Source organism: Orbicella faveolata, unplaced genomic scaffold (genome assembly GCF_042242905.1).
Source record: "Orbicella faveolata isolate gen_17 unplaced genomic scaffold, um_ofav_v1 contig_14, whole genome shotgun sequence".
NCBI classification, from domain to species: Eukaryota; Metazoa; Cnidaria; class Anthozoa; order Scleractinia; family Merulinidae; genus Orbicella; species Orbicella faveolata.
This window is the reverse complement of record NW_028301541.1, coordinates 1,224,591-1,250,120: the sequence shown is the minus strand read 5'-3', so window position 1 is coordinate 1,250,120 and position 25,530 is coordinate 1,224,591. Positions and strand designations below refer to the sequence as shown.

The 25,530-nt window shown below is 39.5% G+C and overlaps 1 protein-coding gene and 1 pseudogene across 2 annotated transcripts in view; both read right to left on the bottom strand.

Annotated features, from left to right (window-relative positions):
• Positions 1 to 10,777: 10,777 nt before the first annotated feature.
• The window catches only part of LOC149113582 (uncharacterized), a 31,072-nt gene continuing 16,319 nt past the window's right edge, over positions 10,778 to 25,530 (bottom strand). Inside the window, exons 11-19 of the mRNA XM_089286157.1 lie at positions 24,243 to 24,577; positions 23,481 to 23,763; positions 16,873 to 17,008; positions 15,837 to 15,960; positions 14,752 to 14,839; positions 13,685 to 13,708; positions 12,343 to 12,472; positions 11,464 to 11,566; positions 10,778 to 10,969 (exon numbers count right to left, since the gene is read on the bottom strand). Of these exons, the coding sequence (XP_089142283.1) occupies positions 10,778 to 10,969; positions 11,464 to 11,566; positions 12,343 to 12,472; positions 13,685 to 13,708; positions 14,752 to 14,839; positions 15,837 to 15,960; positions 16,873 to 17,008; positions 23,481 to 23,763; positions 24,243 to 24,577 (1,415 nt within the window). The remainder of the gene's footprint in view (positions 10,970 to 11,463; positions 11,567 to 12,342; positions 12,473 to 13,684; positions 13,709 to 14,751; positions 14,840 to 15,836; positions 15,961 to 16,872; positions 17,009 to 23,480; positions 23,764 to 24,242; positions 24,578 to 25,530) is intronic.
• On the bottom strand, positions 18,573 to 22,412 carry LOC149113583 (uncharacterized; annotated as a pseudogene). Its single transcript, XR_016206511.1, has 3 exons — positions 21,962 to 22,412; positions 21,517 to 21,659; positions 18,573 to 19,841 (listed from the first exon to the last, which is right to left on the bottom strand). The product of XR_016206511.1 is annotated as an uncharacterized LOC149113583 (transcript).

The window sequence follows — 25,530 nt, the reverse complement described above, 5'->3', positions numbered from 1 at the left end:
ATCACTAAATTAGCAATGTAGTCCATCCAACAATAAGTGAGGAGTCTAGTTAATTGTTGTGGTATATGTATTCCAGAAAGAAGAAAAATTGTAGGTTGTAAAGAATCACACTCCTCTAGTGTGACTGTCTGGGTGGAAGAGTCCTGAAAAGGACTGCTTAACTGAGCCTGTAAAAGACTTAAGTTTAAAGTCTTTGTCAGAGGATTGGAAATTGATGTCAGTTCATTTGAATGTATAACCAATTCAAATCATGGCTAGAGGCCATCACTATCTGTAGTCTAATGGACTGTGAACAGGGACATACAGGCAGAAAAATCAAACCTTGAAATAAAGTGTGATTCCTGATAAGCCACTGAAGTACAGTATTCTGACCTGGTATCCATGTATCAGATGTTATCAGGTGTACCAGATGTTACAAGCAGAAAAATCAAACCTTGAAATAAATTGTGATTCCTGATAAGCCACTGAAGTACAGTATTCTGGCCTATTCCGTGTATCAGATTTTACCAGGTGTACTAGATGTTACAGGCAGAAAAATCAAACCTTGAAAGAAAGTGTGATTCTTGAGAAATACAAGGCATGATTACCATATTGGACTAATGTAGCGGCCCCTGCTCAGCGACACTGATGATCCCTTGCACAGCTTCCAAAACATAAACTAATTGTTCATCAGTGAGTAGAATTGTGCCAACATCGATCACCCCATGACTTACATGTAACATGACAAAACATTGCATCAAGAGTAATGTCATCTCTGCATTAAAAGTCTTTGGGTTCAAGGGCACAGTTTAAATAGGACCCTGCAGTATGCAGTGGTTTGTCAAAGAACACAATGCTTCCCTGACTAGAATATTATTTCCTCTGCATGTTGACAAACATGTCAAGATGACAGACAAACTCTGCCAACTGAAGAGGCAGCATATCATTATTGACAAAGAAAGTGGCTGGACAATGAAGAGTCATTTGATAGGGGTTATGACTTTACTACAGGAGAGTAAATTCTATAACTGCATCCAAATCACCTTGAGAGACTTCTCTATTCCAGCAGAGTAAAAGAGTGACTGCATTAAGCATTCAAAAAAGCCCCTCACCATCAAACATGACAAGCAGTTCCATTTAGTCCATCTTTCATTTCACTATCAGTCCTCACTAATGTTGCTTTTGAGATGTGACCTGTTACTTCCTGTCGGGTTCCTTTGAAATGCACATAACTGTTTAGTGTTGGTGTGTCATCCTTCTTTGCTACCAGGTTCTTTCCAAGTTTGCGGCAGAACCAGTTTAAAGCATGGATAAGTTTCTCCACTGAGACCATTGGTACTATGGTGTCTGGAGGTCATCTGTGTTGTTGGCTGCTCAACCTCAAGGTTGTTGTTCCTCAGATTATCCTGCTCCTAGCAAAAGTTAAAACTACACACTGTTGAGGCATAATGTGGAATAAAGCTTTTTAAAACAATTTTGAAGCGACAGACAATTATCCTGGTGCAATGTTTTTTGCACACTGCTGAAAAATGTTGCCCATTATTTTTCCCATCAACAGACAATTGGGCATATAGCATCCTTCCAAAAGGAATAATCCATGTAATCCATTATTTTTTTCAGTTATACTGCAAAACACTGTCTATAATTTGAGCTCCTTGACAGACAATTGGCTTAAAAGCATCCAAAGGTATTATAATTGGCCTTTTGTATTTTCTTTATGACATTGGAAAAGACATACAGAGACATATTATTCACATCACTTGGCATCATACAGGGTAGCCTCTACACATCACTGTCATCAATGAGGGCCCTGTTGTCTTAAAATAAGGATAAATGCACTGTTGTTTTACGCTGATAAGCGACATATGATCAATTTGAGCTCCTCAACAGATAACTGTCTTGTCAATAGCTAGTGGTGACATCAGTTGTACCTGATAAAAATAACAGTCAATAATTTAGTAGTGATAACTGATTAATGAATAAACCAAAATTTTGACCTCCTCTGCCCACAGTCGATGGTGAAAGATGGTGTAAAATTTGATCTCATTTCAGACAATTTACCTTGAATATATTGTGTCAAAAATATTTTGTAAATGCCATAAATAAGGGTATATAATTTGGTTCCTTCACAGACAATTGATCTTGAGTGTTTTGCATCATCTTTTGTGCTGCTGAAAAAAAAATGGCACCTTCAGGTGATTTTTTTTTCCAATAATTCATCCACAGGCAATTCATAAAGCCTTATTTCCCAGATGGGAAAAGGATGTGATGATGATGAAGATGATGAAAGAACTTAATTACTTAAAAAGGATCCATGGAAGAAAAAAAAGTCAGCAGCTAAATGGCAGAATTTATTTGTGTCATTACCTGTTTTTTTGTTAGGTTGCATTGGAAGAGGCTCTACTCTTGTGACTGGTGTCACTGGCTGTGTGGAGGCTTCCTGGAAACTTAAATGAGAGCACAAATGTTATCATGTTCATTTTCCTATTTACATGTATGCATGTATGACTTACCACCCAAACATACATGATCCAAAATCCTCCTGGAAACTCAGACAGATGTTAATTTCATGTAGACAACTGTTCTCTCAAACTTCCTCAAGTTCCTTCCTCATGGCTCCTGTGATGGTGTTGCCCTCAGGACCATGTTGCACAGCTACACCCGTATACTAGACTGGAGATATTGCTCCCGAAAATGAGCCAGCCCTTAAAAGTGGGCCAGAAATGCCTTGACTACTCACCTTATTTTTAAATTTGTTTAACTGTGAGTTGGCTGCAAGTGCGCCCCCGAAAATGGGCTCAAGTAACTTACCATTTGCAAATGGTTAGTACGAAATTTGTCTTGTTTTGCATCGTTCAACAATGCTTCACACAATGCATTATTGCTGTAAATTAATGTTAGTCATTAGGCTAAAAAAAGACACAGAGACACAGTTTTGGTGGATTTATTGTTTGAAATATATTACATGTTTGCTACATTATGCTACACTAACATGGGCGTGCCCCCGAAAATGGGCTCAGTGCAGATAAAATACTTACCATAGTCGAAGGTCCTGAAATTGAAAATGGTTAGTACTTAATTTATCTTGTTTTGCACTGTTCAACAATGCTTCACACTATCCATAACTGCCTTGAATTAATCTTAGCTAATAGGTTTAAAAAAATGACACAGACGCACAGTTTTGTTGGATTTATTATTTAAAGTATGTTACATGTTTCCTACATTATCCACAGGACCTAATTAAGGGGACGCGCATTCCTATGTGAAAATTTGACATCCTAAGAAACCTCAAGTGTTCTGTGTCAGTAAATGTCGACACCCCGAAATGAACACTTAGGGTGCCCCGGATGGTACACAGGGGTTATTAGCGGCTTGCTAACGAGTTATAGTCGATACCAAGCCTTTGTTTGTAAATTAGCGCCAATTGGTGTTCCGAGTTGAAAGCCGAATCCGAAAGCGAAATTTGTCGTCCTTAAATTACACCACGTACCTGATGCCAGGGTGTAGAACTTGCCCTACCTTACATGGATTGCTGTTAAACACCAGTGCTCCTCCTCCTCTCCATGCTCATCACAAGATTGGCGATAATTTAAGTTATGAAAATTTGGCACGCAGTTGAAACTGCCGTGTCAAGACAATTGGCCTAAAGTGTCAAGTGAAAACAACTGTATGGGCCATTGTGGAAACTTGAAAACTGACCTTTTTATTTGTGTGATGTTGATGTAATAATTTAGCAGACAGTTGACAAACTGCCACAACAAGACAATTGGCTTAAACCCTAAAATGTACACAATGGCCCAAAATTTTGACTGACAGTTGTGAAGCTGTCAAAATATGACATCAGACAATTGGCCTAAATGTATGCAAACAAACTAAACTGAAGTGTGTGTTTTGTCCCCTATATTCCCTCCTAAACTGCTTTGTATTCCTGGCCTTAACTATTAGCTACAACCAGAGTCAAGCCACTAAACTGCATAGGAGTAGGAAAACAGCCTTGCTCCTTTCAGCTGAATAACCTGAAATCTCCAGTTATCTACTTTTGAGTCATGTCTGGTTGAACCTTTAGGCCCAAATGGTTTTACTGATGAAAAGTTTTTTGAAAAATTTTGGTCGAAATAGTTTCACTTGATCACAGTCCCTGTCATCAAGTAAAGCATGGAAAGAAAGTTTTTATTGCGCAGCTAAGCGGGAGACGCAGTCATGAAAATGTCGAGCCAAAGTGGATGCTGAAAATATCCACATTGTAGAGCCAGTGTCCAGTTGAACAAAGTCGAATCTTGTCCGAATAAATCCTCGAAGCAGACCCAGCATCGAGTTGAAGAAAAGTCGAATCTTGATCGAAATAACCTGAAAAGGAACCCAATGGACAAACCTTAAGGGAGGAACCACCCAAAACCTTGGGACCCAACTAACTAATCTAACTACATTAAGTTAAGCCGAATCAGAGGTTTGTTGACCTCTGGCCGAAATTTAGTGTTAAGGTTCATCCAGAGCTTTACAGTATTTTAAAACCTCCCCTACCAACCCACAATCAATGTTACCAACCAACTGCATATGTTTAGATATGCAAAAAAGTCTTCCTTCAGAATCTTCGAACTGACTCGTTCCCACTCTCCTCGTCTGAGTAAATCGTAAGTAGCAGTAGACAATGGGAAGGAGCAAAGAGAAGAGGTTACTTCATCTTCCCCACCCTTCCATTATCCTTGCATCTTATAATGTCCCCATCAGAGTCGATAGGGTCAGAGTCAGGCCTTGTCTTGCACAGGTGGACTGTATGGTGCTGAAGTGATGGACCAAGCCTGTTCCTCCTCCAAGGTCAAGAAACACTAAACCAAGGAAAGATAACAAGAACTAATTACACAAGGTATGCTGGTAACAAGTTTGCTCCAGAAATTGCAACACATCATACATACAATTAAAAACAGCTGACTGGATTAATCCTTTATTAAGTTCCAAGTGGAACAAAGGATGTGACTCCTGGCAAAGTTTATAAGTGTGCATTTCTTTTTTGTTCTACGTGGGAAAGGATATCACCAAGACTGATGTCACAATTTTTATAAATTTCACTCTTTGGAATATTACAATCTACTGTTTGTTTTTTATTATTATGGTTATTGTTATTATTATTATTATTATTATTATTATTATTACTATTATTATTGTTATTGTTATTGTTATTATTATTATTACAGTAAAGTGATTTTGGCATCAGATTTGGTTACTGTGGATTAAAAAGACCAGTCAAACCCGTAAATTGAATCACTCGCAAATGTTTCAGCGGACTTTGAATGGGTTACTATTCTAGTCACGAAATGTTAGGAAAACGTAGGTCTCGAATATAATGTAAGCTTCTTTGCACCTATAATTAAAAACACATTTCTCGATACAACAACTATTAAGTCAGTTTATTTTTCATTGAACGATGATCCAGTTATTTCCTTCAAGGTTATTTACCAAATCATGTTTGTCTCATGCAGTTCGCAACAAAATATTCAGAACGCGAGTGTGCGGAGTTACATGAACTGTAAAGCGGCCGAAGTAATTAAAAGTAATTAACTCTACGTACAGAAATTAAAATTTTTGAAAGAAGCACTTTGCTTAACTCAAGTTTAAGGATTTTCAAGGAAATGGTAATTATCTTTACAGCAAACTGTTGTTGAAGTCGGTGTTAGAAACTCGAGTGTCACACAACTGATTTAAACATTTTCAGGCCGTTATTTACAACTTAAATTCAAGATCCCATAAAACCTAGGCTCGATTTTAGAAAAACGGAACACTCATTTGCATCTCACTTAATTTGAATGATTCTTTTTGATATGTTAACAAGTGGCCCGGTATTGTAAAATCGCTCCAAAACCAAATACGCTCATAGTCCAAAACAGAATATTGTTTACGTAGGTGCTAACAAGAAATTTGACTATAAATCGTAAGTCGCATCTTCGGATAATTATGGCGACTTTCTAAGGAATTTCACTTTTCCCTAACTTTTAATTGCGGAATTTAGAAGCAGCAACAATAATTTAAAGAAAAGAAAAGTAATTTACCTTTATAGAACGACTTGGAAAAAAAAAATTTCATTCCGCGAAAAACGCATAACCACTTGAGAAACATTTTGGTTCAGTTTGGCGGCAAAAGTCGCGCTTCGCGCGGGAACTCTCTAGCGTTCCTCATTTCTAGAATTATAAGGGAACTTGAAAGAAAATTTGGCGTATAAAAATAATTCCAGCTACTTTTTTTAAATTTAGCTCAAGTGTAACAAGTGAATTTCGCCTACCTGTCGATTTGTGAACTGTCAACATGGTTTTTAATCCGGCATGGCGAGGGCGAGTGTACAGCAAATTTGTGCACGGAGGTGTACGACCAATGTTCTCATTTTCTCTGGCAAACTCTGCGTACAAATACAAAATTACAATTAATTACTAAAGAGGAACTAGTTCGTACGTATGATTTTTTGAGGAAAACGTACGTGAACGGAAAACGAACTTTTCTTCGCCGCGAATGAAGCAACATTAACTCGCAAACATGTGTTGATTTTTGAAACATTTTGTGGCCTGAAACAATAATACACTCACATGTTTATCGCAGTTAGCTTCTCGTAACTGCAAGAATGTTGCTGAAGCTGGTTACACCGTCAATTAAGTCGGTAAAGAATAGAAATTCCGAGCTTCTTCAGTGAAAAAAATTCACTTCCTTCGAGGTGCATGTTTGGCGGGGAATGAAATTTTGAAAGCAGCGCTTTTTTCGGCCGCGCATCACGTGATAAACTACTCTACGCTGATTGGCTTGTTTCGTTGCACGGGCTTTCGTCGACTACGTCATTGACTGTCAGTGACTTTCAATTTGATGAAAAAAGCCATTACGCAGTTTGAAATCTGTAAGTTTAAGGTGTTTTAGAAGATATAACTGCGAATTCTGTGAATATTTCCAGTTTCTTCTCGCCATTCAAGGTTTTAAAGTAGACTTTCGAGGACGAAGAGGACCCGTGAAATTGACTAATCCTGAACACCTAGGTTAAACCTTATTTCTTATTGGGTTCCTGACCCACGTGGATTAGGTCTGGTTTCTGATTGGCTTCAATTGCACTGGCCTTTAAATGGTTTTGCTATGGGTTTCTTGGGGTTTCTTATGGGAAAACACTCGAAAATACCGCACAGATAAAGGTTAAATGAACCAGCAAGTCAGTGATAAACCTTGGCGCATTTCTATACAGTTTAGCAATTTGTCCTCTGCAAAAGCCACAACGTGAAATGTTCAAAATTCTGCATTTATGTGAGCTATATCGCTAGATTTTCTGTCATGTCTCGCAGGGGAAAAGTACCTGATAGGTGAAAAAAAAAAAAAAAAAAGAAACTCTTCCTCCCACACCTCCCAAACACGCAGAAATAACGTCCCCTTATTTACGGACTTATTTTATATGTCGTTAGAACATGCTTTAGAGACTTCTGTAGAACTTCCTTGTGTTTAATCACAGTATAATGTAACGTGTTTACGAAGTTAGACAAATCTTCCGTTTAGCGTACGCTTTTAGGACTTGAAAAAGACCCACCTGGCAGAGGGTTCGGCTCATGGGAAGTAAAACCTGAGGTGTTTCTGGACAAGGTGTCCGCTCACGGGGGGTGTACGTAAGGGGTGGCCTGTGTGTAACCTTAACCACGCTACTCGTAGACTGCGTAAAGGGATACCAAAAATTTTTGAACGCAAAATTCCTTACGATCATAAGCCCCCCTCTTCACTCTGTAACACAATAAACCTCCATCGAGTCCACGGTGCATTTTTTTCAGACAATTTTTTTTTGTCTCGATTTTGTAGTCGTTATCTCATCGCCTAGGCTCGATTACCAGTCGGCGTTGTTCGGGAAATGGAACTCGCGCTAACTTAGAAAGAAAAGAAGAAATGGTTGTGGACAAACAAGTCTTGCTGCTCTCATAAGGTTCTCCTGTAGCCTGCAGCAGGTGGTTTAGCGGGGCAGAGCTCCGATACTCAAAGCACGATACACGAACACGGAGCGCGCGCTAGTGCTTTGCCCTTGAAACCATCTGCGGTATGATGCGGCCGGCTAAACGTCCGTCACATTATGCGGGCGCGTCTCGGCCGCTCGTGTTCTCGCGCAGGCCTTATGTCATCACATGCGTTTTATTTCTGTCCCTTCTCGCTTGACGGACTAATAAAAAGGCAGAACGGGTTGTAAGGTTCACAATGTCCAATTCGCTGGCATACACTTTTAAATTACTTGGACGGAAAAGTCATACTCTTCCCAAGTGTTTTGTTTATATTCCACGCGAGACTGAAAAAGACCGTGCGTTTAACGGAGTGGAGCCCTGGGGAGCAGGGTAAAAGCAAACATTTATTTTTTTTTTTGTAATATTACCTTTAAGGCGCGGTGGCTTTAGTACCCCTCGGTCTCTATATTTAACAGCACTGAGGGTTTTCTAAGCTTACAAACACCATTTGAGCGGTAGATTACACAATCTTGAAGTGGTCCGAGACTGAATGCTATGTTGAAAGCCATGTTCTAATTTATTACTCCAAGTTTCCCAGCACTTTTTCTCCAACCTCCCGGCAGCTTCCAACCAATTCTTGTCTTAAAACTATGTCCACTTTTTCGAGTCTAATAACGTTTTGTGTTGTACCTTGGTCCTTTTTGCGGGCTGAATATCAAGATGGACTACTGTTGGCAAGGTCCTACAGTAAAAGATATTAGATCCCAAAGGTTGAATTTAGTTTCAAGATGGTGGAATATAAGTTATATCTGTCCGAAGTTTGACATCATACTCCTTTCGACCCGTCAAAGAGACGTGATTCTATTGGCGATAGATGAAGTTTTTGGCGACTGTGGTCTTTTTTGATATCAGCCAAAAACTGCCAAGGCAGTACGTAACAAGTTATTCGACCCAAAAATTAGACCTCCTGGCAAGTTGGCAGTACGTTTACGAGCCATGACTCACATGTTAGGGATTATATTTCCATAAAATGTTTAAGAGACAGGGTTCTAATACCAAGAGGTGGAATATGGGTTCGAAAAGCATTCAATGTTATATTGTTTGGAAAATAGCGAAAGCATTCCTAAAAAGGTATTACCGTGTGCAAATCCATAGTTATGCCTACCTCTAAGTAAGTCTTGATTCGTAAACCAGATTACATTTGTGTTGTTTAGTTCTGCATGTGCGCAAATGATATTTTCCGGTTGCGTGCGGGGTTAGAAAGCTAGTGATTGCAGCAGTTGTATAAAATCAAAAAGGGAAACAAATTGGTAGTGTACTTCTAGCGGGGGAATTGGCAGCAGGAGATTCTGTAGTGAATTGGAAGACAGCTTCAGCCCGCCGGGAAATACGCAGTCGTTTCGGTGGGAAACTGGGAAATGGAAACAGTCCTTTCCACCATTCCCGCTCCAGACCTTCGCTTCCTGAACTAGGTAAGACACGAAGCCATCAGGCATGCGCAAAAGAGAGTAGCTCTGAGGTCGATAATGTCCTTTCCAATGGAAGGTTTTCAAATGTTGTCAAATGGTACACACTCATCCCTTCTCATTTTGTTTGCTGGTTTTCTACACAGATGGTAAGCGCTCAAGATATCTAAAGTCCCTACTTATACCGAGCAAGTTTCAAACTCATTGAGATATAACGATTTCACTGTAACCGTCTGGGCGTCTGAGAAACTTAAAACCTGGACTTGAATAAGTCGAAAAAGAAACTTCGATTATAAATCTTTTATTTATTTTTTTTTTCACTCATTTCCTTTCATTGCGGATTATGCGCATGCTTTTTGTGCTCCATTCCCATTCCGCTGACCGTTAAGACCCAGACGGCGGGCTGGACGCCTTTGGTCTAGCTGCGAAACAAAATGCAAAATCATTTTATTTAACTGATAATCAATAACTTTATTATATCTCTCAGTTGGTACGCGCACTGTGATTGATTTTAAATTTTAAAGCTGTTTTTGTTGCTAAAACGTTTCGTTACTTATCGCCAAGTCTTCTTAACTTTTATAGCAAGTAAAAGTTTAAAGCTTTCCTTCACTTTGAATTGTGTATTAAAACGTACTTACGACTTAACAATGATTTCATATTGACTCGTTTTGCTTCCGACGTGCGTCAAAAATTTGAAGCCGTTACGCGCGCGTAAAAATAATTTGTTCCCGAAACCATCAGACATACAGTAGAGATATAATAACTATGTTACTAACCTCGTCTTGTCGGTCCGTACTATAAGTTACGGATCCTCCTTTTTCCCCCCTCGATTTATGGTCCGCGCGCTTCGCGCTTGGGCCATAACTTACAGTGCGGTCCGTAACTTACAGTACGGCCCTCGAACTCGGTTAGTAAGAGGTATGTTTGTCTTGGGTCGAAATTTAATCAGCTTATAGCATTATACAGCTACCTTTCCTTGAAACTATTATTAGTCCGAGACTGCTTTATTTACTGTTATACAATTTATCTTTAGCCACCAAATTTCCTCTAGGTAGATGAAAAACACGAAACCAATACACAGTGGAAATCAAAAGAAAAAATAGGACTTGAATGAAGTCGGAATATCAATTCTGTCTTCGAAGTACTGTCATAATTTTTTTATCAATACTTTCATGGTAATTTATACCGTTAGCTAGGAAAATTAAAACCCAAATTGGCTGTATTCGAGAAGTGAAGCGTATTCCCATAACAACTTGAGTCATTAAGGAGCCAACAACAAGGGGTCGAGTGGCAGCTCTCGCAAGGTCTCATACGAATGGCTTGATACCCTTTGAGAGGACAATAGAAAAAACAACAGAAACAATGCCCCTAGCCTCAAAACAATAACAGCTGCTAGCAAGGAAAAAATATTACAAGCTTACGAGAGCTACTACACTTCTGACAACAAGAACAAAAAGTAAATACTATTTTGAATAGTTTCAAGTCAGCTGATCTTAACCTACCTCGATAACTATTTAGAGTCCATGCTCTAATCTTTTCATTGAACACTGCAGTTGCCGTTTCCTCTCCCTTTGTAATCTTTGCCTGATACACAAGCAAAACAAATGTTACTCGACGACACTTGGAATTTATAAAACGGGGTAACGGCAATAATGCAGTGTTAGTTTAGTGCTAGTAGATCATCGAGCAGATCACTTACTTTGGTTTTAAATTACCACGCTAAGTAATTGGCTTAAAATGGCGCAGCGACAATTTCTGGTCCGGAGGATCATTTGCGGTACAATTTGGGGATGATTTGCAGTTCCGGGATCATTTGCGGGCCTGCACAACTCGTTCGCACAGATTTTCCCGCGCTTCGGGCCGGTTACACGCGTCTGCTTCGAGTGTTGATTGGTTAATTCGACTGTCTACCTCCTTCATGATTGGTCAGAGGGATGTCATCGGTTTTGGTTTTACAACACACAATTGAAAACCGCTCTTAGTGTTAACCTTTGTAGGGCAACATTACTTCAAGTACCAGTGCCTGAACTGTTTAAACGACGTCACTAAAAATACTTTTACCGGAAATATGACTGTACCTCTTTAAGAATCCAATCAACTGTTGTCCATGCTTGTACCAGAATCCACTCCATGGTACCCACGTTAATATCCCTGAAACTGGCACTGATGACGAGTTGGTTGCTAAAGGGAGTAAATAAGTGAAAAAAAAAACGATAGCAACCGGTTTTTACAGATTTTCCCTCCGTGTAATCGTGAGAGAGGTAAATTTGACGAGAGTAATCGTCGGCAATTTTGAAAGGAAGCCCAGTTCTCGACCCCGGTACTACTCGTTTTAAAATCGCCGACCATGTGACCAAAAGAAACGGAGGCTCTGGGGACGAGAATGAGGAAGCCCCAAGAGGAATCGGAATCGCGCTTTGTGGGCGCGGATGCAATTTTTTTTACATAGTGAAATAAATAAATATCTTAATTGACCACTCTCCCAATGGGACTTTTCAGGGCCATAGAAACCAAATGATGAAATAAATAATGCAAATAAACATAACATGGTTAAAAATCCCAACTGGAAAAAGGCAGCCACTTGTAGTTTTAAAAGCGTGGCGCAAGAGTTGAACAAGGGCCTACCGAGAGACAACTCCAGCTTAGTGGTCAGAGCGGAACTTGAACCTGCGACCTCCGATTTCAATTTTTTTTTCAACTCCGGCGCCATAACCACTCGGCCATGCCGTCTCCCCCCTTCTTCACCCATAAAAGGTATCAGTTCTCTCTGAGATATCATTCGAGACGTATTGTGTTTCCAGCTGCCAGGATAAACATTGGTCATTTTATTAAACGTGTTAAGCTATACCAAACCAGGAGTTTTATCCACAAACAGGTGCGATGATAACCCCCTAGGTCTCCCCCCCCCCGACCGGGACCCCGACAGTTCGGCTGAAGACATGATGAACAGTTCATACCCTTCTGTTGCTTTGTTGGTGAAGCGTTTAAATTTAGTTTCTTTGCCATCTTCTCCTCCAATCCCAACAACCAGTGAGAGAATATTCTCAGCCTCTGTGTCCGATCCGTAAACTTTGACCCAGTAGGAAACTGTTGAAATAAACAGCATTAATATGAAAGGAGTATGTAATGAAATGAGACAGGCTTCACATTTATCTCCTCTAGAATAGTATGTATATGCATGGGCGCGTGTAGATATGGAACTTCGAGCTGCGCTCACTCGTGAGATATATAGAGGATATTACACGGTGGCGAGAAGATACGATTTTTGTATTGTCCTTGCCACAAGAACATAAAATTCATATGTTCGAGCTAACGTGTAATGTTCTATATGTTCTGTTCTATATATAGACATACTGATGACAGCGTTTTTGACGATTTTCCGAAGATTTCCGACCACTTTCCGAAGAGTTCCGAAGATTCGCCAAAACTTGTCCGAAGGTCACACGAATGTTGCCGAACATTTTCCAAAGATTTTCGAAGATTGCCGAAGACTTTCAAGGAAGACCAGAAGATGTTTCGATGATACACCAACGAATTTAAGAACAATTTTTAAGAGACAAACTTGATATCAGTGAAATCATCGATATCTTCACTAGTGAGGATATGGAAAACACGCCACTCAAGTCCCGGATGTGGTTTCGTATGAATTTTACGTGTGGTGTATTTTCCAGTAAAACATGTACACTCGTGTCTATATAATGAAAAGTTAAACACGAGAATAGAAATTCCATATCTACAAGCAACCATGTATCCTTTTGTTTATTATATAAGGATAAAAATAACGACGTTTTTGACGATTTTTGGAAGATTTCCGACTAGTTTCCGAAATTTTTCAAGTATTCTTCAAATTATTCCTGAGCCACACGCACGTTTCCGAAGACATTTTCCGAAAATTTCCGAAGATTACCGAAGTTGCAGAAGACATTCGAGGAAGATCTGAAGATGTTTCGATCAACACCAACAAATTTAAGTACAGTGAAAGGGTCAAGCATGACGTGATATCAAACATTACGTCACTGATATCATTACAGTTAAATTATCGTAAGTTTACATGAGTTCAATTGCGACTTTTCTCAGGGCTGGAAATCCTTGTAAATCACCGCAGTTAATATAATAAATAAATTTTTAAGCCGTTGACGATTGAAAGCTTTCGACTGAGAATTTCAGGTCCCAGGCCAAAACACAGTGGTTCTGAACGCAGCGGTTTCTAAGTAGCTCTAAATACCCTCATTAGAACGGTTTCTTTCATCATACTACAAATTTATTTATACTTTTTTTCGTAATTCCCATTCTACTTACCGTATGGATTAAGCCAGGCTCTAGCTGCAAAGTAAAATACGTGATAAGTTTATTAAATTGACTTCATAAAGCTGTTTGTGTTACACTTTAATATCATAATGCCCAGCTGCCGCTATTATTACTCAGTGCGATCAAGAGAGCATGAGTAGGAGAATTATTCTCCCACACTCACGTCAGCCTTCTCTGATGAAGGCTCGATTTCCGCCGCTCTCTCGAGTCTGGTCTACGTTCCTCCGCGAGAAGAGACGGCTGGACGCGTGAGCGGCAACTTTCGGGGGCGGACCGTATAATGAACAAGCAATAAATGAGCAATTGTACAATTTTGAGAGAATTTTTTAATCCTTAATTTCACTCGCTTTCATATGATTACCGTATACTAATAACAGATTTCAGAAAATTATCGTAGGGCATTGGGAATCGTAAGGCATATATCAAAGATGTGCAAAAAGTATTATTGCAAAGTTAAAAGTGTACTGTTAGAAAAGTTCAAATATGACGTGAAGAACGGTTTCTTCTATTTTGACGTAGGATCTTAATATTACATTTGGGCATGGACAGAAAAAAGACTTTCCAAAGAGGAAAAAACATACGGCAGCTTAGTCTTTTTCGTTCTTATTTTTGTTTTTTTAAGGTGTTCTTTAATTTTTTTTTGTGAAGGTGAATTCATCAACATGACACGAGCGTGGGACAAAGAAAAATTCTGAGTCCCCGACAGGAATCGAACCCATGACCTCCCGAACACCGGGCGGGCGCTCTATCCACTGAGCTACGAGAACTCATGGAGAGCAAGGTCATTTGACTGAGTTCATATATGACAGGTGTCCTGCATACTGCTAGGATCAACACTATCAATTCATTACCGAGCTTAAAATTCATCATTTTTATTAACTTTAATTTTTTTCTTTCGTTATTTTTTTTTCTGGTTTTGTTGGCCGTTTACTGGTCTATGGGTGCGTTGGAAAGTTTTAGCTTGAATAAGGTCCAGTTTTAAGAGTACGCATAGGCATTAGATTTCTAAATTAAATATTATTTTCCAGTTGTTGTGAAGTTTTGGCATTAGGACTTACTGGAATACCAGCGGATGCTTGACGGCCATGCTGGAATGGTTTCCTTGAACAATGCAGTTCGCGTTTCGTCTCCCTTTGTAACCTTCACCTGATACAAAAACAAACCAAATATTCTTTAAGTGACATGTTCTTGGCATTTGAGTAGGGTAAAGGTTAAGTCTGCATACGAGCCAGATGGCCCAGATGGCCAGAGCTTATCCCGGTTTCTGTAGCATGAAGCGACTAGGAATATTTCTACTTCCCTCCGGATGGGATGCTAGTCCATCGCAGGATTACCCCCAGCATTAAACTCGCCAGTACACATGGGTACACCTGGGTGGAGAGAGGCACTGTGAGAGTAAAGTGTCTTGCCCAAGAACACAACACAATGTCCCCGAACCATGGCTCGAAGCCGATCCGGAGTCGAGCGCATTACTCATGAGACCACCGCGCCTCCACAAGTAGCACAACATTAATGGCTAGTTTAGAGCTAGATGTTTGTATTACTTTTACTGCAGATACCAGGTCTAAAAATGCGCATATTTTCCGTTTGTTTGTCGATACAAACCAGTCATTCACCTACGGTGGCAAACTTAAGTAAGCAAACGAGTAATTAAGCAACTAGGCAGGTAGATAGATAGAGGTAGATAGCTAAGTGAGGAAGTATTGTATTGTAGGTAATTTATGTTTTGTTTGTTCAAACCTTAATTTTTTTCAGGCTTTAATTTACAATTAGCTTAAGTTGTGTGCATAACTGCGATGATCAATCATGTCTTCATAATTTTCTCCGCAGTTCAAATATACTGATGATCTTTCATATGTTCACTTGTATTCTTCATCATCTACGGGTATATTACGAACTCACAATAATTACGATCAGCTCCCAGTTGGCTTGATAGCTCAGTTGCTAGAGCACTGCACCGGTGTCGCAGAGATCATGGGTTCAAATCCCGTTCAAGCCTGACTTTTTTTTAGGCTTTAAATAATTTCACAGTTGCTTAAGTTTTGTATATAACTGCGATGATCAATCATGTCTTCATATATATTTCTTCGCAGTTCTAATATATGATCCTTCATGTATTCACTTGTAAATTACATCGCTGTACCTCGTTAAGGATCCAGGTACCACTTCCGAAAAAGGTGTCTTGGACTCTTCTTGGTTTTATCTCAATCCTCTTCACAGTGCCCACATCAAGATCATAGAACTCTGATACAATCACGTTTAGGCTACTAAAATAATAAAACGATTGACGAAGTCATCGATATGCTAAAATTTACAGTTCAAATTTCTTTGTCTGCTAGAAAGTTCAGAGAACTTCCATATCTAAGCAGTCTCCATTGAAGGCATTCCGGGTTGAACGGGTCCAATATAGAGTTTAAATAGGGTATTCATTTTAAGGTCAGGTCTGAAATTCATGTTTTGGTCTGAATTAGGGTAAAAGTTTCAACAAACGCACCGCACATCCCCGCCTGAGGCTCTCGGAATGCCCTCACGGCTTTGCCTTCTACTGCTTGAAACCATTAGTTCTCTCCTGAGAGGGAAGTTGTTGCCAGAAACCCACCCTAGCAAAACGGCTGCATCAGATATCAGAGTCACCAGTATCTCAACGGAACCTGACATTCGAAAAGAACAGATCTAGACGCACTTATAAAAAATCTTAGAAACGATGTAAAAACTGTTCAATCGCTGTACTTTGACATAAAATCTGTTATACCGAACTACTGGGATTTAACAATTTTGACATCGTTTCTAAGACTTCTTTTTAACTGGGTCTTAGAAGGAAACGGAATCGCGTTTTGTGGACGCGGTTCGAATTTATTTTCGTCCTTACTACGATTATCTGTTGAGAAAGACGCGACGAAAGTTTGGTGACCAGGTTTTAACGTTCAACTTGTGTTATTGTCCTGGGCAACTGGCTCCGTTTCCAGTGGCAACTTGAAAACATATTTTGTTCCAAACATTACACCCTAAAAGGTGCTAGAATAATTATATCTCTAGTCTCTATTGTTAAAAGGGAAAACGACTAAACGACACAAAGCTAGAAAAGATGACTACGAAAAGGTACGTCAAACACTCCCGTCACTGTGACATGTCCCCCCGCACCCTGAGCACCGAGGAACACAAAGGATAATATATCATACTTTTCCCTGACTTGTGTTGTCTCGTGCAAGACATGATCCGCAGTTTTCTGTTTCCCTTGTCCTTTGATCCTTACAGTCAGTTCGTAGTCACTTCTCACGTGCGAGTCCGGGGTGTAAACCTTCACCGTGTACTTAACTATTGGAAAAAAAAATGTTGCTATGAAATTTGTTAGTAGGCGCATAGAAACTAGCTAGAGTACACATACATCTCTTTTACGTTGGCATAGTTGAACTGGAAGGTACTCGCCTGCCAGGCCCTGTTATTATTCTGAATTTTGTATTAAATATTTATCAATTATTCACGAGTACGCATTACATTGGATAGCCAATGAGGAACTTCAAATCATCTCATATCCAAAGAGCGCGACTACGGTGAAATAATTTTTTTCACTAAAAACGCCCCAAAAATATAAAAACCTAAGATGATATATAAAAAAGACGCTATTAACTGTAGAGCATGGTATGATGGCTCACATACCATGATGGCTAAGCCGTTGAAAGCTCTTAAATTGCATTATCCAATGATCATTTTCTAATTTGTTGATTAAAAACTGGATCATTGGATAATGCATTTCAAGGGTTTTCAATGGCTCAGCCATAATGGTATAGATACCTCTTACTAAGCGAGTTCGAGGGCCGTACTGTAAGTTACGGACCGAATTTTATCCCATCGATTTAAGGCCTAAGCGAGAAGCGCGCGGGCCATAAATCGAAGGGGGAAAACGAGGATCCGTAACTTACAATACGGACCGAAAAAAAAGAGGTTGGTAAGATATTTATTATATCTCTACCGTGTGTCTGACGGGTTCCGGAACGATTTCTATTCACGCGGAACAGCTTCAAATTTCTGACGCACCTCGAAAGCGAAACGAGCCAATTTGAAATCGTTGGTCAGTGACTCTTAAGTCGTCAGCAGGTTTTAATACCACATTTCAGAAATTAAAGAACGTTTTAAATTTTACTTGCTTAAAAAGTTAAGAACAGTTGGCGAAAAATCACGAAACATTTTGGCAACAAAAACAGCTTTAAATTTTAGCGGGCTGTACAGTAGAATACGGCCCGCTAAATTGACCAATCACAGCGCGCGCACCTACTGTCATTATTTTCCCCCAAATCTGTGACACACTCCAGACATTCTTGACACAGCCAAACAGTAAATTTTATTCGCGCACTTTACACAGTACATCAATCTTTCACATTAGTAAAATACATTTGTTCGTGTTCTCAAAAAATTCTGTGTTTTTGGGTGTAATTAACACGAGCGTTAATTTCCTATAATAAGATACTTTTTCAGACATTGTCAGGGACTGAATAACATTTTGCCCTGAAACTTGGTCAAGATTTGGAAAACTGGGCGGCACTTCCCCATTCGCCAAAAATCAATTACTATTCGTATTTTGCCCCCATGGGCTCCCCCTACCCTCCCGACCCATCAAGAAGAGAGATTAATTGGAAAATTAAACGAGACTTACCTGTAAGTTGAAGTTTGATATGGATTCCATCCCATCATCACGAAGTGTAAAGGGATCACATGAGATTGCACCATCCAATCCCAGAATTCAAAATTTGAGAGAGTGAACAAATGCGACACATAATTGGTCATAAAATCCTAGGTGGGTCCAGACAGAAAATATACAGGGTGGGCATGTGACCCCTTTACACTTCGTGATGATGGGATAGAATCCATATTAAACTTCAACTTACAGGTAAGTCTCGTTTAATTTTCCAATTCTATCCCATCATCCTCAGTGTAGGGATCCCATGAGATGTTGAGAGACAGCATTTGTGAACCCAAATATTCGAACTCAACAAGTTTAATGACCAAGAGAACTATCAAACAGTAAAGACTGTATGATCATCATTGCATAGAAACTACAGTTTTCACAATGAACTATTTAAAATAGTAGTAGCATAAGTGCCCTATTTTTGCACCTCTTTCTGATAATACTGCACAAAGGTACATTCACTGGACCAGCCTGCTGTACGAAGAATGGTTGCCAGGGGAACATTTTTAACCCAACGTGAAATTGTACTTTTACTAACTGACCTATAGGGTCTCACAAAACTGATAAATAGGTTTGTAATCTCGCCCCGAAGAGGTTTTGTCCGAGTTAAATACTGCTTTACATCTGAAACTGGACAAAGCCGTTGATCAGGAGAATAAGCTGGAAATTCAAGTTCATAAAGATGATGACCTGGTCTGCTTTGTTTCAACTTGTCTCCTATAGAAACTTTAACAATGGAATCAGTAATAGACATATTACGAATATCGAGTAAGTGAACAGTTTGTATCCTCTGGGCTGATAAGAGGGTTAACAAAGTCACAGTTTTAAAAGTTAACATTTTAAGGTCCAGTTTTCCGTTTGGAGATTGGCTTCTGATAAAACTGAGCAGCAAAACTGGATCCCAGGTAACTGTGTATCGTGGAAAAGAGGGCTTCCCTTGAAAACCCCTTTCATGAACTGTTTGGTAAGGGGTAGTTCCCCAAAAGGAACTCCAGCTTGAGGAGGTAATACTTGCGATAATGCAGATCTGGCAGTGTTGAGCGCACTGTAACCTAAGCCCTGTTCAAACAATTCAGCCAAGGAATCCAGAGCCTTTACGGAAGAAACTGAGCAGGGATCAAAAACCCTTTTTCTGCAAAAACTGTACCACTTTTTAAGGTAGACCTGGTATTGTTTTTGAGTGGTTCCTCTCCAGGAATTGAGGATAACTGCTGAAGCTTTCTCTGAAACTCCTCTTGTTCGCAAAGAATCCCGGACAACCTGCATGCCATTAGTTTTAGCTTGTTGTGGAGTGGGTGTCTCAGATGACGATTTGTTGGAAGTGTCAGTAAATAAGGGGAACATGGTAGAAGAACTGGATGATCTACTAACATCCGCAGCAGACGAGGAAACCAGATCTGAGTGGTCCAAAGTGGGACAATGATTATACCGTGTGATTGATCCTGCTCTGCTTTCTGTAGTACCCTGTTGATTACAGCAAAAGGAGGAAACGCATAAAAATTTTGCTCCTTCCAGGTAATTGAAAAAGCATCAATTGCAAAGGCCTCTGGGTCTGGTTTCCATGAGACAAAAGGTCTAAACTGAAAATTGAGTCTTGATGCAAAAAGGTCTATTGAGGGTTTACCCCAGAAAGAAGAAATGAAGAAATCTTGTTAAAAACAAGTGGGTCAAGTTTCCATTCAATGTCTTGATTCGCTATCAGCTATGACATTAAGTTTTCCCGGGATGTGGGCTGCGGTAATCCACAAGTTTCGTTCAATATACCACAGCCACAAATCTCTTGTTAGCTGATTGCATGAAATAGTTCTTCTGCCCATGTTATTAATGTAAGAAATTGCGGTTGTATTGTCAATCATTGCCTTGATATGACAATTTCTTAGACTAAGACAGAAAGTTTTAAGTGTGAAAAAACAAGCCAAAATCTCAAGATAATTAATGTGGTTTGTCTGTTCTTCCTCTGAAAAAAGACCTCCAGTAGACACATAATTCATGACCCCACCTCAGCCAGTCAAGGATGCATTAGAGTAAATAGTGACACTGGGGCCGCCGTGGGATACCCGATTGAAAGTGGTATGTGCGCATGTTATCCACCAGTTTAGATCAGACTTTGATGTGTCTGAAAGAGTCACGACAGCATCAAAATTACCATTGTTGGCTTTTAAGGCCATTGTTTTGTCAAGCTCTAACTGTCTATAAAATAGTGGACCATGCATGACACCTGGAAAACTGGAGACCATTAAGCCAATCAGTTCAGACACTTCCCTAATTGAGGGTGATTGTTTTCCAAGTATTTTTTTAGCTTTTGTGACTAATTTTGTAGCCTTGCCTGGTGTCAAGGCGACAGTCATGGCAATTGAATTCAAAACAAAACCCAGGGAAGTGATTTAATCTGTCTTGGTTCAAAAACAGATTTCTCTTGGTTCAAAATGATCCCAAGATCTCCAAAAAGGTTGGTGGTGGCAGCAACATTAGTGTCACAATCTGCAAAGGCGCCTCCTTGAAGGTATGAGTCATCAATGTAACCCACATTTTCAAATCCGTGGGATCGTAGCGTAGCATAAACAGGTTTAAGTATTTTAGTAAATATCCTAGGTGCACTACTTAAACCATTTGGAAGGCAGGTATATTGGAAAAGTTGGTTTTTCCAAATGAATCTCAGATATTTCCGGTGATTTGCATTGACTGGCACTGAATAATAAGCATCTTTTAAGTCAATGGTAGGCATAAAGCAATTTGGGGTCATTAGAGTGATAGCATTCTTAAGATTCTCCATTTTGAACTGGTGATATTCTACTAATTGATTCAGTTGTTTGAGATTCAGAATAAGGCGATGAGAGCCATCTTTCTTTGGGCGTACGAAATCATTAGAAATGTACTCTCCAGTTGAGTGTGTGGTCTTCTCAATGATCCCCCTTTCAAGAAAACATTCAATTTGTTGATCAATGATCTCTACCTCCAATGGATTGAAATTGTACTGGCTGGGTATAAAAAACTGAGTGGGTTGCTCGTTAAAGTCAATTGTGACCCTTCTAATAGCATTGAGGATCCTTTGATCTGAGGTGATGGTTTTCCATTTGGAAAGAAAATTTTTCAATCTACCTGCCGTGCATGGATTGAATGTATAGAGTGGGATGCTCACCTGGCTTCCCAATTGATCAGGAGTTACTTTGTGTGTTCCACACGGGCTCCTTTGTGTGCTTTGAATTTTGAAGGTGGTTTCCTCCGTTGTCCTTGGCCTTGGAACAAAAAATGATTTTGACGATTCGGATATGATCCTTGTCTCTTAAAATTATTGGATCCATGTTGGGAAAATGTGCCATACTTTGAATATGATACTCGCTGGCTGACTTTGTTGGTTTCGCTTATTTCCTTGACTGCCTTGGGCAGGTCATCTCCAAATAAAAATTTTGATATTGGAGTTTGAGAGCTGCAAAGTTGTTTATAGTGTTCATTAAGATCTGGTCTGATCAGCTCTCGTCTGATAAGGTTGGCTTCATAAACAGAATGTGAAATAAGAGTCAATGAATCCAAAGTAAACCGGAGGAAACATGATACATCTTCCTTGCTGATATTTTGAGGTTTACTTTTCAAAGCCAAGAGTTTGTCTGTCAAACTAATGATCGGATGCATGCTCTTGAGCATGCTAGTTTCGATCTTTTGCATTAAATCTCTTGATTTTGAGCTGGATCTCATTTTAGCCCAAATTTCAGGGTTGACTCTTATACTTACTAATTTTTGACAATTCTGAGGTCTGTTGTATTTTCCCAGCTTTTCTTTAGCGTTGTCCTCGGACAACATCGTTTTGACCATTTTGTCAACAAGATTTGCTAACTGTAAACTAACTGGATCACTCACAGCTCCTTCCGAGTCATAAATCTTTGACAGTGCAGCGAGAACATTGTCCTCATCTTCTGCTGGTTTTTCTGGCGTCTTGTCCTCACTGACAAGCTTTTCGTTCGTACGCCTCGTCCACGTGGACTGACTCGATCTCGTCATCAATCTCGTGCTCATCAGCATCTGATTCGCTGAGCTCATCTCTTTTCCTCTTCCGGGATGTACCGCTCCCAGAGGAGTGCATAAATTCTTTCACAGTCGATACCATATCGGTAATCGCTGTCCCTGACGAGGCTAGAGATGCTGTTTGGTGTTCTTGGAGTGTTTTAAGGCCTTCCATGACCGCCTCATGTTGAGTGTGCGAATGAGCACGTGGTTTTCTTGTAGCAGAAACGTTCGGCAACGTGGCCTTTCGTTTGGAACTGCTCCCTTTTGAAACCTGTGGTTTGGGTAAAGTTTTTTCCCTCTGCAGCTCCGGTCAAGCGATTCAACAGAGGTTAAATCCTCCAAATCTTCCGAACGAAAAACGTTGTCTTCGTTCTCATCTGCCATTTTGAACCCTCGGCGTGGAGCCGTACAAAACACCGTGTGTTTGTCGTCGAACGAAGGAAAACAGGAGAAAACCGTGGTTTTCTGTGAACCCTAAGATAGCCGAGGTCAGATTTTGTGCTTTCTAAGTGTCCGTTGAGCAAAAATTGGAAATTTTTGCTAATGTTTTGAAGAGTTAAATTCGTACACGTTTTCTCTCTAAGCGGGAAACGACGTGCATTGAATTCTGGGATTGGATGATGCAATCTCATGGGATCCCTACACTGAGGATGATGGGATAGAATTACTCATGAAGGCCATTGCATTGTTGTTCCTAATAAGGATGCATTCCTTTGGGGTAATCCTGGTCAGGATCAATGATCCAAGATCACTTGTATCATGGGGCATTTAAAGACTATAAATCGTTTATCAGAGTGGATTCATCGGTTCCTTTGATCCACCAAGATCCGAGAGATCTTAGACAATTGTTCCCTGATCAAGAAGATCCCAAAAGAATGCACCCTTATATACGGGGTATAGAAAGATAAAGTTCTTATTCTCGTTTTTTCAACTGCCCATAATTCACTCTGTTTGCCCCCCAGATTTGTTATAAACTATTATTTTTAAATGCTCTTTTGAGGTCTGCATATAACCAAGAGCATTTATGCAAAACTTTTGGGGCAAACAGAGTGAATTATGGGGAGTTGTGAAAATAGAGAATGAATTAAATAACATTCTTACCAAAGCAGCCAACCAATCGTTTCACGCGAAATGCCAGGAGATCCGCAATGTTGTTATAACTGGTGACCCTCACCGCATTTGTATCTATGACGTCATCTGGCTTAGAGACGATGCCTTTCAACTCTTGTATTCGTGATGCTTTCTCAGTGTTGTGAATAAGGACACCAATAATATTGATGCTGTTGTCTTCTTTCAACGACTTTGCTGTTTGCTCGAGTGTGGAGGTGTCCATAATGTTACCATTCTCATTCTGTGCGTTCCCGTCTGAGAATATGACTAGAATCTTGAACATTGAGGACGATTTATTAACACTGACATTTTGAACAAAAGTCTTTGGAATTTAAGACCTGCCATCTTGCAGTGAGTTTCTGGTTTTGCAATTATACAACTGAGGCCAGGGGCCCGTTTCTCGAAAGGCCTGGAAACCTTTCGGGCCCGCAAAGCCATTTTTAGTTAATCGGTATTTAAAGAAAGAGAGTTGTATTCGCCTGAAACTTGTATGAAGGAAACCTCTGTTGGTATTAAGAATATGTACATAAAACAGCTCTGTAGTCATAAGGTTTGAAATTTTGCTACAGGTTTTCGGGTGGAAAATCTTTTCGGGACCATCGAGAAACTGGCCCTCGGTTGTTATAGTATTTTCCCCAAATTTTTTCTCTTTTTGATATGAACTTTGATAAAAGTCAGAGATAATGCAGATAACTTGAATTTGTTCATCACAAAGTCTGACCAGAAGAGAAAATAGCCAAAAGTAAAACTCACCTTTGCCGTATCGTCTTTTCTGTCGTCAGGACGCTTTTCAAACTGTTTCAAAACCATTTTACTCAAGGCAAGATCTAGCAGGTTAAAGCCGCTTCCTCCATGTTGGTATTCGCTGTCCATGTAACTGACTGTGTTATGTGCGCTTCCAAAACAACTCATTCGCCGCGACGTAGCGTACTTTGCCATAGCAAACTTGAAGTAAGTTGACACACTGCGTAGTTTAAGCATTAGTTTTTTCAATACGGTTTTAATGTTTCCAACTGTCTTTGAGGAAATACCTTGACTGTCTTGAATCAAAAAAATCACATCCGTCTTGTCCATGCAAAAGTAAACGCCTGCAAGTAGACAACATTATCTCTGTTTTGTTTTTTATTGCAGAACTTGTGGACAATCACGAGCTGTTCTTTAATCTACTGTTCAACCATGTGTTAATAAATTAAGGTGTGGTCACTGGTATTTTATTTCAATGGGCGCTGAATAAGATATGATGCATAGCCATCTTGTCGCAATGCACCTCTTTCAGCTGTAAGAAATTAAGCCTAATATTTGTTCTTGTTCTTGTTTTGATTTTGCCATTTATAAATATATTTACAACATACCAATGTACAAGACAAGGAAGCCCAGAGAAACCAATAAGGCTTATGTAAAGGACTACCTTAAAGACTTAAAAAAGGAATAAGCACACTAAGAGAAGTAAATTATACTTATACCAAGCAAGATAACTTAAGTTTATAGTTAAACACAGCAATACCAGAGGCATTTTGAATTTCATTGCTGAGAGAATTAAATAATTCGGGGCCTTGAAAAAGGAGTGAGAATTTCTTTACATTTGCTCCCTAGTAGGAGCAAATAGTAGTAAAAACAGGTTCATTGAAACTTTCAGGACGGCGATTTTTGCAAAGGTACATAACTTTACCTATTTGAAATTTGATAATGTTTTCAAATTATAAGATTTTGAACCTCACAAAAACAGGATTGGTGTGTGCATTAAAAGTACAAGATTGCATTGTACTCATTTATTATAGAGGATTAATTAATTATAGAAGATTAATCTGTCTACATAGTCTTTCGTAACAAGTGGTAGCTTTTATATTAAATTGTTAATGCCTGATATATTTACCGTGTTTTTAAATAAAGATGATGATGATGATGATGATGATGATGATAATAATAATAAAGATCTTTCAACAGGGAGCCCACTTCACATACATGTGGTTTTCAGTGGGGCCCTGCAAAAATAAAATTGCAAAAGCTAAAGAAATAGTAGATTAAAAATAATAATAACATT